The sequence below is a fragment of the Lepidochelys kempii genome, chromosome 1 (genome assembly GCF_965140265.1).
Source record: "Lepidochelys kempii isolate rLepKem1 chromosome 1, rLepKem1.hap2, whole genome shotgun sequence".
In the NCBI taxonomy this organism is placed as follows: domain Eukaryota; kingdom Metazoa; phylum Chordata; order Testudines; family Cheloniidae; genus Lepidochelys; species Lepidochelys kempii.
Window position 1 is genome coordinate 8,856,073 of NC_133256.1, and position 18,968 is coordinate 8,875,040.

At 52.6% G+C, this 18,968-nt stretch overlaps 1 protein-coding gene across 4 annotated transcripts in view; it reads left to right on the top strand.

Moving 5' to 3' along the window:
• ARRB1 (arrestin beta 1) overlaps positions 1-16,181 on the top strand; it is a 179,690-nt gene extending 163,509 nt beyond the window's left edge. For 2 of the 4 annotated variants that reach the window (XM_073333850.1, XM_073333868.1), the window contains 4 exons: positions 2,389-2,412; positions 6,438-6,508; positions 7,339-7,390; positions 10,442-16,181. In XM_073333850.1, the coding sequence (XP_073189951.1) occupies positions 2,389-2,412; positions 6,438-6,508; positions 7,339-7,390; positions 10,442-10,553 (259 nt within the window). In that variant the 3' untranslated portion in view covers positions 10,554-16,181. Of the gene's footprint in view, positions 1-2,388; positions 2,413-6,437; positions 6,509-7,338; positions 7,391-10,269; positions 10,322-10,441 lie in introns of all 4 variants that reach the window. The other 2 variants (XM_073333877.1, XM_073333860.1) reach the window with 2 other exon arrangements.
• Positions 16,182-18,968: the final 2,787 nt, after the last annotated feature.

Genomic DNA, 18,968 nt, shown 5'->3' on the forward strand with positions numbered 1-18,968 from the left:
CAGTGTGGTGCAATCTCTGTAGGGGGCATTGGACCTAGGGGTTACAGTGGATGAGAAGCTGGATATGAGTCAACAGTGTGCCCTTGTTGCCAAGAAGGCGAACGGCATTTTGGGCTGTATAAGTAGGAGCACTGCCAGCAGATTGAGGGATGTGATCATTCCCCTCTATTCGGCATTGGTGAGGCCTCATCTGGAGTACTGTGTCCAGTTTTGGGCCCCACACTACACGAAGGATGTGGAAAAATTGGAAAGAGTCCAGCAGAGGGCAACAAAATGATTACGGGACTGGGGCACATGACTTACGAGGAGAGGCTGAGGGAACTGGGATTATTTAGTCTGCAGAAGAGAAGAATGAGGGGGGATTTGATAGCTGCTTTCAACTACCTGAAGCGGTTCCAAAGAGGATGGATCTAGACTGTTCTCCGTGGTAGCAGATGACAGAACAAGGAGCAATGGTCTCAAGTTGCAGTGTGGGAGGTTTAGGAAAAACCTCCCACACTGCAGGTTGGATATTAGGAAAAACTTTTTCACTAGGAGGGTGGTGAAGCACTGGAATGGGTTACCTAGGGAGGTGGTGGAATCTCCTTCCTTAGAGGTTTTTAAGGTCAGGCTTGACAAAGCCCGGGCTGGGATGATTTAGTTGTGGATTGGTCCTGCTTTGAGCAGGGGGTTGGACTAGATGACCTCCTGAGGTCCCTTCCAGCCCTGATATTCTATGATTCTATGATTGGCACGTCCTGGCTGCCAACCTGGGGTGTGAAGAGAACCTTTGATTCACTCCCTCAGGAGCCTCCTTCCAATACAGTAACCCAGGGAGAGCAGGAATTCAGCCAGCAATAAGACCTGGGTTTAATTCCTGATGCTGCCACTGACCTGCTGTTGCCGGCCCCTGAGCCTAAAGAGAGGCCAGTGATACTGATGCCTTGTTCTACACGGAGGGGTGGAGAGCGACTGATCGTGTCTGTGACGAGCTTTGAGATTCTCGCAGGGAAGCTGCTCTAGTAATACAAATCCTGTGTCACCAGGATCTGTCTCTCGTGACAACCCATTGCAAGCAGCTGCGGGGAAGTGATGTGATGAGGCCTTGTTGGTGCTGATTAGATCCCGCAGACAGGTGGGCTCAGCAAATGACAGCCGGGGGAGATGCTTAGCCACTAAAGGATGGCACAACATAGCAGCCACTGGGGAAGGGTCCTGGGAGGAACGTGGCTCAGAAACCCACCCGTGGCTCCAGGGAGCTGCCTAATGGTGGAGACCTGACTCCAAACCCCCCATTCTGCTCCATGGCAGCCCCTGGATCTTTAGGGAGCTCTCACCAGTGGGGCTGATGGGATGCTACGTACTTGCTGGTCACCGTCACTAGCTGGGTGTGGGCTGATGGGTTGGCCCATGATGCTGTTTCCTCCAGTGGGAGGCAGGCTCCTTGGCTGGAGCTTTGCCTTCTGATCCGGCACTAGTCTCTGTTGTTCCTTTTACTAAGCCAGCTCCCAGCTCTGCTCTGACCCCCCTGTCCCACTTACTTGAGCCCTGCCCCTCCTTGCGGGCTCTGATCTAGCCTCAGATTTGAGCCCGTTTCTGGCTAACTGCCCTCGGCAGTCTGGGCTCTAATGCTGTGGTGAGCGCATCACCTGTGCCCTGCCTCTGTCTCTGTGCCGGCTGAATGCTCAGATTCTCAGCCTTAGTCCCGGAGACAGACATCCGTCATCTCTGTCCCAAATCCATCCCTTCCCACCTGTGGGGTGGGACCTGGCTGGGAGGGGCCTGCTCAGGATAGATCCCACGGTGATGGCTGCTTCCGAGGTAGGGACGTGAGATCTCTCTGCTTGTAGGGGGGAGGCCTCACTTATCTGTTGTGCAACCTTCCCCTGACGTTATCTGCTGACATCCTGCTTGCAGGTCCTGGCAAGTCAGAGGTCAGGAGCCTTTGATGGGCAGGCGCGACTGAGGGACTTGGTCCTGCCTCCGTGCCAGGCTGGTCTTGGTGACCTCTCGAGGTCCTTTCCAGTCCTACATGCCTATGATTCTACCAGCTGCCTGGTGGGGAAGGCTGGTTGTTGTGTCCTGTCTCTAGCCCCCACTTCCCCAGTTCCTCCTCAGGCCCTGCAGCACCCCATAAAGTGCTCTGCTGGTTCCCACGGATCCGGCAGGAAGCGGCACATGTCATAGAGAGGCCCGCTTGAGAGTGGCGTAATGGGGGATCCCAGCAGGACCTGGGCTAGACACACATGTTCAGGGCGGTGTGATCGTGCCAGGGGGCTGTGGAGCTGGGAGTCGATCTCCGGCCTGGTTCCTGCGTTCCGACCTGTTGGCTGCCTGTGCTTTTCTTTTTTTCTTTTTTTTTTTTTTAAACTGGTGACTAATTCTCTTGTCTCCTTTGGACTCTGCCAGCCTGCTGGGAGATCTTGCATCCAGGTAACACTTTCCAGCTCTGCCCGCTCTGGCGGTGCCGCGCGGACGCTGGCAGTCCGGCTTTTCATTCATGATCTTTCAGACCCCTCCTTTGTTTTCCTCATACCCCTCACCAGCTTTTCCTTCGTCCACTTGGTCTTTTCTTTTTCCTTCTGTTCCTTCTCCACCCAAACCCCAGCATGTCTTCCCGGCTTCCCCGCAGGAGGAAGATGACAAACTCTGCCGATAAACCCTTCACTCAGTTCCGTATTTACTGCCTTTGGCAATCCCCAGACTGGGAGGCGCTGCCCTCTGTCGGTTCAGGGACGCTGCCTATGTAACTGCAGGGTCGTTGTAAGCATTTGAGTTACCAGTCGGGACGTACTGGGTTTATCACCCAGCCCTTTCACTGAGGTGCTGGTAGATGCTCTGTGCCCAAAGCAGCCGTGCCCAGGGGTTGCAGAGTGAGGGGAACTAGGCGGTGGCTCCCAGCACTCTCCTGTTGGCCCAGGGCAGGTTGGCTCTGAGTGAGTGAGGGGAAGGGCGCGGAGACAGTCGATATGTGTTCGTATGGTAAACCAGCAGGTCTCTGAGCTGTTGTCTTGTTCTTCAGAATCTCCGCTGTCATTTAAACACTCTCCTCCACTGTTTGCCCTGGTGCTGTAGTCCCAGGAGATGAGAGCCACAAGGCGGGTGAGGTAATTACTTTTACTGGACAAACTTCTGTTGGTGAAAGAGACAAGCTTCCGAGCGCCCCAGAGCTTTGTGTCAAAAGCTTGTCTCTTTCACCAACAGGCCTTGGTCCAGTAAAAAATAGGACCTCACCTGCCTCGTGTCTCTCGTTTAAAACCAGTGCATCTCTAGCCAGGGCTGCACTACAAACGAACATTGGTAAAATGACCTCGCGCAGAGGTGTGAAAAGTCCACAGTCCTGAGAACCATTGCCACCATGAAAGATTTACTGCTGCTGGGGCATGAAGGTCTCGCCACAGAGTCCGTCTCAGCCAGTGACTAACCACAAAGCTGGTTCGAGCCCCGGGGAGGGAGGTGAAAGGGGAAGAGGGAGGGAGCCCAGTGGAACTGATCTTCTGCCAACTCAGTGGTGCTGAGCCACAAAGAATGGAAACCGGTATTTCCCTGAGAATAAACAAATGCTGGTCAGCCGGTGGGGCTGGGATGACCTTTCATCCGGTGCCATGTCTTTCAATTCGTCTCTGTACCTAAGTCTGTAGGAAGAGGTTGTCCAGCTGGTTATTTAATTTGCAACTAATTAGAGACCGTTTTGCAAATGTCCCAGACATCCAAAGGATAAACTGCAGATCTTGTCAGTGCAGCGCAGACCTAGAAGTTTTGTGCAACCTTCCTATCATATCCTTTTCTCTGTCCTCCTTCCCTGGCCTTCCCTGTCGATCACCGCCTGGTCTGTTACATTGCACATTCTGCGTGCCCTGACTTGTCTACCTGTGCTGGGAGGAATCGGGTTGAATGAGGAGGAGAATAACTGGTGCTAATGATGGGGACCCATGCAAGGGCATGAATCGAGCCTTTCCATTCAGAAATGTGTATGTCACGCTGCGCGACGGCTTTATCATGTATTAAACTCTACCTCACACACACTACGTAGGGCAGTGAGAGGAGCCTGGTACCACCTACAGCATGTCCGGACACAACTAGAAATCACAACTAAAGTGGTCGTTTACCTCCTGCTGGGTAAGCTGCAAAAACCACATGTTCCCAGGCGAGCTCAGACTGGCTGCCTGGACTGGCCTTCTGAGCCTGGGCTGACGTGTGATTGCTGCTTGTCAGTGTATATATGATTTTCCCACCTCACTCAGTAGCAGGTGATCACTGTGCACATGCCTCAGTGTCGGGCTTAGTGCAGCTCGGAGGGTCACTGCTGCAGCGAGAGGTACTCTAGGGAGACCAGCTGCAACGCATGCGTTTAATTACGCGATGGACGTGTTTCTGAGATGGAGGATTCGAGGTATGTCCCTTCTCAGACAGCCTCCCTCTCCACCATTGAAACTGGCTTCTCTCCTGTTGTTTCGTGATGGGGATCGGATGGCTGCTTGGGTTGGTAACAGAGAGAGCACCTGGCGTCTTGTGGCTGCCAGTTCAGATTTAGCATGGGTCAAGAGCTGCTACCCCTTGACAGCGGTGCGTTGGCCAGGTGTAGGCAGCATGTGGCCTCAGTCTGCTCCATCAGAGACAGGTAGCCCCCAAAGCTGTTCTCACATTTGGCTCATTGTTGGCAGCCTTTGGTGGCGAGGCCAAGGATTGAATGGGTCCTTGAGCCTGATCTCCCCTCTCACTCGTAGAGGTGGGCCGTGTGGGGGAAACCCACCCAGTCTCTGCTGATCCCATATTTATGCTGGGACTGAGCCAGATTTCAGTCGGCAAGGCTAGCTCCTTGCACCAGCACTGAAAACCAGACTGACTCGGCCATCTTTGTTTTCACGGGGTCTAGAGGGGCAGCAGCCCTGCAGCTAATCTCAGAGTGAACTGGCTGCAGAGAGCTTCTCGGACTCTCTCCAAATCGAGAAGTTCCTAGTGTAGAAACGCACAGCTCAGCTTTCCGAGTCTCTCCCGCTTCTGCCCCTACAGCCGTTGAGCGTCCTTCGAAGGAGATGACTGGCGATTCGAGCCCAGGAGGAGGGCTCTCAGGCCTTTATAACAGCCAAGGCCACTGAGCCTGCTAGAGGAGGGGTAGAGAGGAGACACTTACCATTTCAGGGGTATAACACTGTTCTCATTAGCTCCAACTTTACTCCTTGAGACTCCATGTACTTCAGTGTCCATGTGTCAGCACGTGGCTTAGTATCACTGCAGTAGCTACTACAGAGATAGGGGCTCCACTGACTTCAACGGAGTCCCGCCTGCCTTAGAATCGTAGCATCATAGAAGATCAGGGTTGGAAGAGACCTCAGGAGGTCACCTAGTCCAACCCCCTGCTCAAAGCAGGACCAATCCCCAACTAAATCATCCCAGCCAGGGCTTTGTCGAGCCCTTAAAGACCTCTAAGGATGGAGATTCCATCACGTCCCTAGGGAACCCATTCCAGTGCTTCACCACCCTCCTAGTGAAATAGTGTATCCTAATATCCAACCTAGACCTCCCCCACTGCAACTTCAGACCATTGCTCCTTGTTCTGTCATCTGGCACCACTGCGAACAGCCGAGCTCCATCTGGGGGACGCTGGGAGATCATTTCCCAGGATTTTACTCTGCATTATTTATTATTTGTATTAAAGTTGCACCCAGAAGCCCCAACTGAATCATAGAATCATAGAATATCAGGGTTGGAAGGGACCTCAGGAGGTCATCTAGTCCAACCCCCTGCTCAAAGTAGGACCAACCCCAACTCAATCATCCCAGCCAGGGCTTTGTCAAGCCTGACCTTAAAGACCTCTAAGGATGGAGATTCCACCACCTCCCTAGGGAACCCATTCCAGTGCTTCACCACCCTCCTAATGAAACATGGGTGTGAGAGGAGAATCAAAATGGGGACTATAAATCCAGGATCAAAGTGCGCAGGATTTACACTGATGTCACAGGGAGCAGAATCTGGCCTCCACTCCAGTTGAAATGCTTCTTTTGCAATTGGAAAAACACTTCAATCTGTTAAAAACAACGAGGAGTCCTGTCCAAATAAATCCGTCAGTCTCTAAGGTGCCACAAGGACTCCTCGCTGTTTTTGCTGATACAGACTAACACCGCTACCCCTCTGAAACCTGTCTTCCATCTGTTGCGGCCGCCAAAATACTCCAATCCGCCAGCACGTGGCGCGAGAGAGCTGCTGTCAAAGCCGGCTCTCCTCAGCAGTGTCATGTAGACACACTGCAATGCGGTGTCTGTACATCATGCTTCAGGGCCGGAGCCTGCTCAGTGGCGGAATTTCAGTTGGGGGCAGGAATCAGGCCCATCCCGGGGCAGGACAGAGTATTTAATTAAAATACCTGCCGTGTCATTCCGGAACCAGCTATCAAAGCCCCTGCAGGCCTGGTCGCCCTCATCCATCGCTTCTCATCCGGGTCTCCGGGTCTGTTTCAGTGACGTTGCTGTGGAACTGCCTTTCACACTTATGCACCCCAAGCCCAAGGAAGAACCCTTGCACCGGGATGGTGAGTTGAACCCGTTTCTCGTCCCCTCGTGGCTTCGGGACTTGCTCTGCGGTTCTGAACCAAGCCCGCCGGGCAGGGGTGTCGCTGGCTGGGTGGGTTTGTTAGATACAGAACTGGCCTGTGCCGGAACTGAGGTTTCAGAAAAGGGGTCCGTGTAAACACTAACAAGCAGCATACTGGCGGGGAGGGAGGAGTCAGATTAGTAGCCGCTGAAAGTCCCACAGTGTGTGAGCTCCTGCTGGGCCTGCAGATCCTGGAATCGCCTAGAGACCACGTTGCATGTGCAGTGACATAGCTGCAAATGCCCCTTTGCCTGTGTAAATGGTGCAGTAGACGTGGTCCAGGCCCTTCATCCTTCTGAGGCAGATAAATTGACCTCCATGTGGATTGCCATAGAAGAACTCGCTGGTGGCTCCATGTGGATGGTAAAGATCCGTGGTTCTCTTTATATGAGTCGGGGGTGTTGATTCCAGCGTTATGGCTAATGGTTTCCTCTCCCCAGTGCTGCCATACAATCCATAGGCCTGGCAGGGACCCCGAGAAGTCAGCGAGTCCAGTCCCCTGCACTCATGGCAGGACTAAGTATTATCCCATGCGATGTATGGGTTGATTGCCACTCTCCACCCCAGAGATGGCAGCATTTCAGACCTGGGCTGGTGCATCTGAGGCCAAATCCCATTCCCCCACTGATTTCCAAGGGAGTTTTGTCCAAGCAAGGATGGCAGGCTTGTGCCCAGAGCTTGGGGCGCTGTGGGATGAAAGAAGCGGTGTAACGGTTATTCATTATTTTGTCAAGTAACTAACCATGTGCAATAATTTCCTGTGTTTAGTTCCAGAGAATGAAGCGCCCATAGATACAAATCTCATAGAGCTTGATACAAAGTAAGCTAAAATCATCCCAGAGCCTATATGGGAATGTTGACTCATTTGCATATGAACTCAATCAGTGATCCACTCATTTGCATGTAACTCAATAACCAGCTAACTGAGCTAGACATAATTCGGTCAATATCATTCCCATGTAACAGTCAATGATTAACTCACGTGAACGCAACCTTTAATGCATGGGGTGTATGTTTCTTTTCTTTCTTTTTTGGCATGATAACCATCTTGCATGTGTTTTGCAACAGGAAAAGCATAGTAAGAAACCACCTTCTCTGTCTCGGAGTTGTATTTTGCTCTGTTGCATCCATGTCATTGTGTTGTCACAGCCGGCCTTGGACTTCACACAGTGGAATCTGGTTTTAGCGAGTGCCGCTTGAGGGAGACGTTAAGTTCTGTGGATCAAATCGTTGTGCCACCCTTGGGTGCCTAAAGCTGAATCCATATTTAGCCACCTAATGTTAAGGGCGGTCTGATTTTTGCAGAGGGGCTGAGCATCTACAGCAGCTTTCGTTGACTTCACCGAGTCCAGCCCCTGCTGTCGCAGGCAACCAAGGCGCAAGTCAGGCGCTAACGGACAAATGTTCAGAAGTGGTCACTGATTTTGGGTGCCTCACATTTTGGGGTAACATGATGTGGCACCACCAAGCCCTGGCTCCTCAGAGAGGCACATGCAGCTCTTGTGGCCTTCAGTGGGAGCCATGGGCACTCGGTGCTGCTGAAAACCAGGCCCCAGGCTTTTCAAGTTGGGCCTAGAAATTGGGGGGGCCCCCAGATCAGTGGTTGATTGAGATTTTGGGCTGCAGGGCATTATAGGGCACCTCTGAAAACCAGGCTGCTGGGATTTGAAAAGCTCCTCAGACTTAGAGGCTTTGGAAAATCCCACCCCTGGGTGCCTATGGGTGGGCACCCAGAGTGTCAGCCAGATTTCCAAACTCCAGAGCCCCTAGATCCTGATGCATTTACCCCTTGCCTATAAAGATGAGTGGGGATTGGGGCTGACTGGTTTTCTGTGATGTTGTCCAAGTCGAGAAAGGCTCTTGCACCTTTCTGGGGGCCACGAAAAGCATACGGTACTGAATGTTAGAGACCGTGTAATAGTCTGGCAGACCTGCCTTGGTACTAAGATGCCTGTTAGAAACCCACTGTCATGCCACTGTGGAAATCTGGCCTCTCTGGACAATGTGATCCAGGGAGCTTTCTCTCAAGTGGCCTGACGCTGTGGAGGAGTTGCCCACATCACTCCTTTTAACCGAATTCCACTGTGTTGCCCGCCTCAGAGTGAAAATGTCTTTCATTTGGGGGTTAGATCAAAGCCATTTCCCAGATGAGTCGTGAGCCAGTAAATTCTCCATGCGGCATGGAAATTCAGGGCTCTCTTCATCAGAATTTGTCTGGTACCTGTCTGCTGGAAACGCTTTCTCGTTCTTTCTGCCTTCTCTGCTCCTTATTGCATATTCCATGTCCCCTCCACCCTATCTAGCAAATTGGTAGCTTGGAAGCCAAATCAGCTGTATTGACGATACTAAGTCTGCGTCATTCTGTAGAGATTTGCTTGTCTCCATCCCTGTTCCGGTACTTAGACCCCCCGACCCCATAGGAATTTTGGGATCCAGTTCCAGTCGTAAGGCTTTGAGTCAACAATTCACTGGAAGTACCTTTATTTCCCAAAGGCTGATGGGCTTTTTACCAAAAGAAGTACACCCTGTACGCTGTACTCAATGTCACTATAAACCCTGACTATGATCATGCTTCCCTAAGACTAAGCAATACACAGAGCTGGAAGGAGGACCCACATCATCATCCCGGTGTCCCCGGGTCTTGGGTGTCCAGTGCACCTTCTGAGCTAAAGTGTGATGCTCAAATCCCCTGTTTAGCTTCTGTATCCATGCGCCAGCTGCACTGGTTTGCGTCAGTCAGTGGTTTGCGTCCGCCTGTCTCGGACACATCCTCTTGCAGCGGCTGCAGGCCTTCCTGTAAGAGCAGATTCCACTCAATCCATTTCTGTGTTTTAACGCAAAAACAACCCCTTTAAACAGGCTTAATCTGCCTAACTGCAGGAAAGCTAATGCACTACCTAGCAACTCATCCCTGGCTATTTTTATAGAAAGCGCCATCTTGCATAACCCGTATTCCTCTGCCCCCGTGCCCTCTCTATATGCCACACAGTTCCTGATGAAAAGACCCTTAGTTCCTCTTCAGCCCTGGTTATGAAGGCGAAAAAAGCCCAGAGGATTAAACGGGTTTAGGGGGTGATCTGGGGGCAAAGATCAAAACCCTGGGCCCAAACAACTCCAAACTTTGGGAGTTATTTGAAACTCAAATGCTGCAGGTTCGGACCATGGTTAGTTGGCTGGTGCCAATATCTCCTCCTGCTGTGCCTAGGGTAACTCCCCCACCAAAAATCACTCGGGGCTCACTGGGAGAACCAAGAGGTGACTAGACCTCTGTTTGTGGCTTTGATTTCAGCCCCGCTCTCAGGTCCTGCTCCCTTGCCCGATACGAGTGCGTGAGGTTGTTTCCAGCTGTGATGCCTCACTGGGTGCCTGGCAGGACTGGCCCTCGCAGAGCCTGTACTGAGCAGCGACGGCCTGTGAGGTTCTGATCATTGCAGAAGGCACCTTGCGAACCCTTTGCTCCTGTAACTGACGTCTGATCCCCACTCTTCACTCCTTACAAAACGTCACTGCTGACGAGGTGTTTCTTTAGCTCAAGGGGAGCTTCTGCTGTTGTGAGGGTAGGATCCCCATTCCCTTAAACTGAGCTGGCCCCACAGGATGCCCTATATACTCCACATCTCCCCCTCTCTGCTCCCTCTGGCACTCATTTCCCAGGGGCTGCTTTTGCTAGCTGCTCCCTCCACTCCTTTTTCCCCACAGCGAACCCAAAAACAGCAGAGACTGAACGAGACTTCCCAACCTGTATGATCAGGTGAGGCCAGAGCCAGCCCACCTGCCCCTAGTTGCGAAGCAAGGTCCCAGCACGGGCACCAGGGGACGCAGTTGCCTCCCACCCGTTCCATTGTAACCTTCTCCCTGTGTCTTCTGCCAGTGACGACGACATTGTGTTTGAAGACTTCGCCCGGCAGAGACTGAAGGGCATGAAAGACGACAAGGAGGAAGATGAGGAGGGGACAAACTCGCCACAGCTGAATGACAGATAAACGGGATTCTTTTAACCAGTTTTGTTTGTTTCCAGTAACACCTCTGCATTAGGCTTCTTATATTTTGTATGATTTTTTTTTTCTACATGTACCGGGAGCCTATGGATCACCCAGATGGTGACGGCAATTATAACCTTACAGCTGTGCCATATTTATCACTGTGCATCTAGCTACCTAGGCTGAAGTCTCATCAGCTGTCTCGGAGAACGAGCACAGGGCGGTGGGCCGGATCCTGAGGGGGATTGCAGCAATCAGGTGTCACCGACACTCAACACCTCTTAGGATTTGGCCCCCTCTAGTTCCTGGCCCTGTTTTCACTCTGGAGCAGCTGCTCTCAGCCCTTTCATATGATCTGCATCTTTTATGCATTTTGTATAATCCAGACAAGACAAATCTTTGTTACGGGGGTGGGAGGAAGGGGTAGGGCAGACAATGCGTGTGAAAGGGTTTATTTTCTAGGCAAATTGTTTTCACTGCAGATGGGACAATGTACGAAGCGGGCACAGTTCCACACCCTGGCTGGAGAACAGTTGTGACACCGATCAGCTGACTGCACTGAGTCCCGGGCTGTAACTCGCCCTCCCCGTGGGTCACAGCCTATTGGCAAAGCCTGCAGGTCTGTGCTAAGTGCCTACTCTTAGCACACAGCTCTGTGCCCACGCCCCAACCTGCTGGCCCCCAGCCCCTGTCCCTCACCTGGCTGGCTGATGGCAAGGAACTCCCTCCCTTGAGGGTAACTAGACGCCCCAGTGTGGGTCCCATGCTGGCCTTGCTTTGACTCCCACCAGGATCCTAGCCCCACACAGGGTCTTGCAGGAAGTGGTGGAGGACTGGCGGGGCCAGGGCGCTCCTGCTGGCCACTCAGGGAGGCTATGCAGAGCCCACTGTTAGCTGCAGGTAGGACTGGACAAGGGTTCCTGCCTGGGGGAAGCGTCACCTTACGTGATCCCTGCCCGTTCCACTCAGCTTCTACAGAGTCAGGAGAAAGGGGCTGCTAGAGGATCGACCCCAGTAGCTTAGATTCTTCTGCAACACACTGTGCCCCTAATCCGGCATGTTTAGAGGAGGGATGATGGGAAATGGCTCTTGTGCCCATCACTGGAGAGAGAGATGGTCACCAGCAGTTCAGACAAGTGTGCTGAGAGCGCTGGCCCCCAGTGTGGACATCATAGGGTTGGGGAACCGCTGCTCTGGGATCTCCTTCCCTGAATTGTTGATGAACCTCTGCACTGGGCTTCCCGTCTCTCATCCTGCACCTTGTGTGCCGTGCCATGGACTTGGGCTGCTCATGATCACAAGCTGCAGCCGTTCCACAGTGAGTTCGGATGCCCGCTGGCACATGGGAGGCAGTGGGCACCAGCCGGCCCAGCCTCAGCCTGGCAAACTGGAACAGTGGCTCTTTAAGGATGGGGCCGGCTGCGTTTGGCCATTGCCAGGAGGCCAGAGGGGCCAGCTGCAGGAGGCAGGAATCAGTCAGTCAGGCGAGTGAGTCGCAGGGTGCGCTGCCAAAGGCGGATAGTCTCTGGCGACTGCTCAAGCCGTTAGCACAGGGACACACGTGCCTCACTGTGAACTCAGCCACCTGCTCGCCCGCCAGCCGGGGCGGAGTTACCGCAGCACAGTGGCTGTGTGTAGCCCAGGCCGTGCGCTGTCCCACGCTGTTCTCCACCCCATAGGCCTGGCGTGTGGCTGGGGTGCTGTGAAGTGATGAGCGCTGGGATCCATAGGTTAAGGGGGGAAGGTGTGAATGGCAATTTCCGGGCCTAGGCGTGACAAGAGAAACAGGCAGGATCGTAGTCCCAGTCCCTTCCATCACGGGAGCAAGGGAATGGTCCTAGGGTGAGGCGTTAGAAGGAGATTCCTGCTCTCTGGGCTTTGCCTTTCTAGTTCCTCCATAAAGGCTATGGACGAGGTTGTTTGAGTCGTAAGGGACCAATCCTGGAGGCCTTGCCAAGGCAAAACGCTCTGAGGCCCGTACGAGGTTTGGCTGGGTTTGGCCTGTAGGACGAGCCCCCGCAGAGTGGCTGGAACAGGGTGGTAAGCTGCACATTCAGTGTTTGCATTTATTCCATTGGAGGTAAACTCTGCTTTGGGCCCCCATCAGCTCCACGGCCGTGCGCACACCTGACCCTAGGAATGCAGGAGAGAAAAATCCTGAAGAGGTCAGTGGTGTTTGATTTCCAGGGCCAATGGGATTGGACAAGGCTGATCCTGTGACTGAAGATAACACTTTGAAGCCAAAGTATCGTCGCGTCTTCAAAACCCATAATGTCTTTATCTTCTGTGCCGGGACTGCAGGGGAGCGTGTGTGTGTATATATATATATATCTCACACACATACACACTCACTCACTCGTCAATAGTGGCCAGATTAGATTTAAAGAAAACCTTTCACACTGGGAGAAAGCAATGGCCAGCTCTCCTGTGTCAGTCTGCAGCCTGTAATCCATTCCTCCCTCGTGGGCCTGTCAGCCCTTAGGACACTGAGGACTCAGACAACCCCCATCTCCATGCTCTGTACTGAAGGCATCCCTCAGGGCTGGATTTGGTCCATCTTTTCTCCCCTCTCTTCCTCTGCCGTCCAGGATTATTTAACTGTCTAAATGATTTGAGAGCTGGTTTAGAGGAAAGATGCCCCTTAGGATAAAGTTCTGTTGTGGCGATCTGCATCCATGTGGAATCTTCTGGAGAAAGCATGGGAAACCATCTTCTGCTGTCAAGCCCTGGAGAACCCAGGGTGGGTGCTCTCCATCTGATATATTCTCCACGCCTATTCTGGGTACCCTGAGACCTGCTGATACTGGTGTTTGTAGTGTTGTGGCTGTGTTGGTCCCAGGATATGAGAGGGACAAGCTGGGTGGGGGAATAGCCTTTATGGGGGTGGAAGAACCAAGCGTTTGAGCTCCACAGAGCTCTTCTCCAGGACTGGGGCTGGTACTCAGGGGGACACAGCTCAGTGCAAGGTGGAACAGGTTGTTAAGCATAAGGGGGTAACATATTGCCAGAGACCAGTTACAGAGAAGTGGGAAATTAACACCTCCGCAGTTGTAGGACAAAGGCTGGTTTGTAGATTATAAATTGTAACGAGCCATAAAACCAGGACCATGCTTTTTGGTGTCTAGCAGCATTCTCCATTTAAGTTCCCGGGCTCATCTTTTGAAGGCATTGTGACGGTTTCCTTTGAGGAGCAGGAATGAGAGAGCTGATACAGAGCAATCGTGTTGTGAGAAGTGTTTGCCCATGGTGATAGCGTGTTTTGGTCTCATCATTTTGCTGTGTGAGTTCATACGACAGTCTGGTTTCACACACACAGTTATTGTTGGGGCATTTGCTGTAATGGGTCTTATACATCACATGTTGTGATAGGCACGTGTAGGGCCCATGTGTCTTGAAAGGCAGGTTGGGCGGAGTGCTGGTCATTGTAGCAGCGGAGAGATGTCTGCAGGTTTCACATCTGTTGTTTTGGCAGAGTCTGGTGCCGCTTTGAGTGGATGGGTCTGGATCTGTCTTGCTTCTGCTGATGAGGTTGGTGGGTTTGGGGGTTGTTTGAAGGCCAGAAGAGGGGGTTCAGGAAAGATTGAAATGCTGGGACTCTTTAGAGTGGAGATAAGTAAGAGAGGGCATGAGGAAGGCGCACAAAATAATGGGCTGGAGAAAGGAAAGCAGCTGCTCTTATTTACCCTTTCACACTACAAGGACAAGAGGGCACTCTGTGAAACTGAACCGGATTATAACAGATTCCTTACACACAGCACAGAAAAACTTGTAGAACTCACTACCCCAGGACATCCAAGCACAGAGCAGAGTAGGGTTTAAAAGAGGATCTGACAGTCAGATGTGACAACAGCCACAATTTCAGGAGAGGGGCTAAAAATTATAATATTTTTAGAAGGGATCAAAACCTGCAGGCTTCAGGCATTAGCCCACTTCTAGCTGGTGCAGTGGGCAGGAGCAGGCTAGGAAGACATTTCCCCCATGGCAAGAATATTCTATGCACTGGGAAGCTCCTTGCACCTATCTCTGAAACATCTGTTCCTGACCAATGGCGAAGACAGGACCCTGAGCTAGTTGGTCTGACCCACTGGCAACAGAGGATCCAGCTGATTGCTGCCAGGTTGTCACTCCCTTGCGGGCAGAGCCCAGGAGGACTGTAGCATGTAGGCAGTGACTGGGAATGTCACTGATGGTCAGATGGGGCTTAGAACATTCTGTTGACGCTGGTTCGAATCCAGCCCAGGCTAAGATCTCGCAGGGAAGCAATTACACTAACGGCAGCCCAGCGCGCTAGTTTGGGGCAGGGGTGCGGAGTAGCCAAGGAAGAGCCTCCCATTTAGTAAATGCTAAGGAACACCTCAGAGCTGTACCTAATGGGGGGCGGGGGGAGGGAGATGGCCACGTCTTCCCTGGGGATAGGGAAGTTATGAGTGTTTGAGACAGGGAGCAGCGTGCCAAAGAGAGGTGGGGTCAGCATGGAGTCTAGGTTGGGGTGGGGGCTACTTTGACTGACAGCTGCCTGCGACCTGCTTTCCCAGCTATTCGCCTCTCCCCAGGCCCATCGGCATATTTCTTCTACCAGCTTAGTCTCCCTTAAACTCGGTGGGGCGGCGGCCATAGGTGCTGGAACTGGGCGTGCTGGGGGGTGCGACAGGAAGTGGATTCCATTATGTACAGGATTTACAGCTTGGTTCAATGGCTCTCAGCACCCCGCTCAGATGCTGATCTCATTTGCACAGGGGTAGCTCCAGAATAGCACCACGGACCCCCCAGCAGAGCTGCTGCAGAGCTCACCAGCGTAACTCAGCTCAGAATTTCGCAGTCATTCCTGGTGGAATTGCATTGTACCAAGCCGCGTGACCCCAGGGATTAACGTGCCCCAGTGAAAATTCCCTCGGGCCTGAGCCAAAGCCCACTGAAACTAATGGCAGCCTCATTAAGACTCTGCTTGCCTTCAGAGGGCTTCGGATCAGGCCCTTAACAGTGTGTCACTTCCACCACCACGTATGTGAAATTTCCCTTCCAACAACGGCCTGGATTTGGGGCAACTGCATGTGCCAGTGGGTAATTTACCCCAGTAAGAGGCCCTCTCACAGCCAGCTGTGCTCGCTAGCTTGGCCAGTGGTGCTGGCTCCAGCTAGGGCCAAGCAACTCTGGCTAGTTGGATGTTAAGACCTGTAGTGTTACACCCAATGAAAGCAGTAACAATCCATCCTCCGTGAGAAAAAAAACCCGGACAACAGTGGGTGAGGAGATTGTGTATAGTCAGACAGCTCCTGCTGTCCCATCCCCGACACACTCATCATGACAGTAGCGAGCTCGCCGATGAGTTAGTTCTATTCAATAAAGATCTTTGCCCGTATTCATTACTCACCTGCATTCAGCATGAACGTTTGGAGACCGTGCATTGCCCATTCGATCTTTATATACGCACGTCGGGCGCGCTAGAGAGAGAAAACCAACCGTTGTTATTTTTAGGTAACCTGACTGGGCAATGTGGTACTTTTTGTAAAGTGGTTACTTTGTACTGTTCATTGATAACTTGCTTCTTCGGTTTTTCCCCTGTATCTGTGACGTTTCTGTGTTCTGTCAAATAAATTATTCTAGTTTATTAAACTCAGAGAAGGAACCACAGCCCTGCCATGTCTGAGGCTTTGTTTTGTAGCTTAAGGATGGTTGGGTTCACTTAGTATTGTGTCCTGGGAGCCGTAGATGAGGTCATTAAGGGGCACATGCTGATCTGGTTACACTGGTGTAAAGCTGAAAGAACAAAGCTGACAGAACAAGGAGCAATGGTCTCAAGTTGCAGTGGGGGAGGTCTAGGTTGGATATTAGGAAACCCTATTTCACTAGGAGGGTGGTGAAGCACTGGAATGGGTTCCCTAGGGAGGTGGTGTCTCCTTCCTTAGAGCTTTTTAAGGCCCAGCTTGACAAAGCCCTGGCTGGGATGATTTAGTTGGGGATTAGGTCCTGCTTTAAGCAGGGGATTGGACTAGATACCTCTATGAGGCAATGAAAGAACCCCATTGAGTGATGCTGGACTTACAATAATGTAACGGGGTAGAGTTTAGCCAGCAGGGCACTAACTGCTGGCAGATGCAGACATGGCAGCCATTAACTTCCACTGAAGCCCTGCACGTGCACAGAAGAACTCACCAAGATGTGATACCTTCGGCCATGCAGCCCTGACCCTTGGAACCCTCTCCCCCTACTTGCCTTTCAGTAAAGAGCCAACTGTGTGGCCAATGCTCAGTAAATACTCTCATGTACTACCCCAAGGCCTGCCATTTCCAGTTTCTCAGTGATCTCTGGGTCACTTCACATGCATTGTGTAACCTAGCTCCATTTGCATACAGCCCATTGTGTCTGGCTCAAGAGACTCGCACGGGGGTTATACCCATTGATTCTAGACCTGAAGTTGGCCTAAAATTTTTACTCAGTCCATGGCTGGGACCTCCTTGTGCCTGCGGAAATCCATTTTGAATTTGCTTCTTCCCGTTCTGTCAGTGACCTGACCTTTCCGTGGGGCTGCACTCATCACTTGTGGCTCTGACAGTCCTTTTGGACTGAGAAGATTGGCTTCCCCGTGGACTGTGGGGTTTGAAGTATTTATGACTAAAGATAGCGCCAGATGGTGTTCTCTCTCACCCCAGCTGTCTTTGGTGATTGTTATTCTGGATTTAGGCTGGTTTGGCAGAGCAGAGTCTGGCCCCAAATAAGGACCTTTATAAATGATCAAGTCTTCCTGGGTGCTGGAGGCTGAAGCAGCTGAGAAGGACCAAGGTCCTTGAGCCCCATCCTGTCAATGCTGGCATTACATTGATCATGTGGGGTATGCTGCCCTGCCCCTAACGGCACCAGACGAAGGTGCTGAACGTCTATGGTCCCTGCCAGTGTATTCTGGGGAAATGCTCCTGCCCATGTGGTAATCCGTTTCCCCCTCTGTATGTGCAATGAGCCCAAGAGTGGTCTCGGGTCTGTACGGTTGTGAGCACAGCAAACAGGAGGCAGCAAAGCCTGCTACCCTTTCCCATAAGCAGTGGGTGCTGCAGGTGATGGACCGACCAGCACCAGGCTGCTGTGCAGGACAGCAGTGAAAAGTCCCGGGGGGTGGGGGTGGGGTGTCACAGCAGACTGGCCCCCTGTGGCCTCTGGGGCGTGGGGTGGCTCCTGATGGTGGATTCTCTGTGGTGGGAGGAACAGGAAGCAGACCCCTCTCCCTGTCTCTTCCAAGGCTTGATCCTACAGGCACCAGAGCATCGGTCCTGGTTTCAGGGGGTACAGGACCCGACCCCCTGGACTCTGCCTTGTGCTGTCTGGCTGGGGGCAGGCCCAAGGGCCAGGCAGAGGCAGTCCCAGCTCAGTGACGAAGCGATTCAAACAGCCAATGCAGGCCCTGTCTCTTTCCCTGCAGCCACAACGCACCTGGCTGGAAGGGGGTGGTGACAGGCTCTAGGGAAGGGTGCTGCAGACATCGGGGAGCAGATTGTGGCTCTTTTCCTACAGCTTCAGACCTCCCAAGACGAAAAGATAAAGCTGCAACCCGCGGTAAGTCTGGGGTATACACCACCCGTCTGTCCCTGTCTCCCGCAGCCATCTGGCTTCTTCTCCGTCACGCTCCTCCATGCGCAGCTTGGGTTTTTCCTCACTGTCTTGGAGAGAGGAGGGGGCCGCTCTCTGCTGGCACATCCCCTCATGGGACAGGAACTCCTCCATTCGCTCGGTCTTTCACGCCTGAATGGGTGGGACTGATGCACACAGGCCTTGCTGGACCGGCCCAGCCCTGTGGGTCCTCCAGCCCAGACACCTGTCACTGAGCCATGAACGCCCAGGGCCAGGTGTAAAACCCCTGCAGCAGCTGTGGGTTAATCTGCCCCCATGTTAGGTTTCATCCTGGGCTCTAATAATTAGAGACCGGCTCAAGCCCCAAAGCGCGAGGTTTAACATCCCTGCCGGAATTGTTGGGAGCATTTGCCTTGCTCATGCTGGCCGTGCTGGTTATCCAGCGAACTACCCGCTCCCCGCTTCGAATCGTAGTTCCTGGCCTCAGGGACAGCCTGAGTTCCCCAATGCCACAGGGATGAGAAAGGATTTCCTTTGCTCAGCTGTGAATTTGCCACCTTTTCATGTCAGTGATTGGCCCCTGGTCCTTGTGTCATGAGACTGAGAGAACCGAATTTTCCGATCTCCTGTCACTGGACCAGTCGCTATTTCGTAGCCGCTTATGTCCCTGTTTAGTCGTCTCCTGCCTAAGGCTAACAAGCCCACGTTTTTCAGTCTCTCGAGTAAGAGTCATTTTCCCAGGCCCTCACTCACTTTCAACTCCCATCTCTGAACCGCTGCTAACTCTGCCATACACTTACAGAGCTGGGCTGACCAGTGCAGCTCACAGGCACCAGCTGAGGCCGCACCATTGAGAAC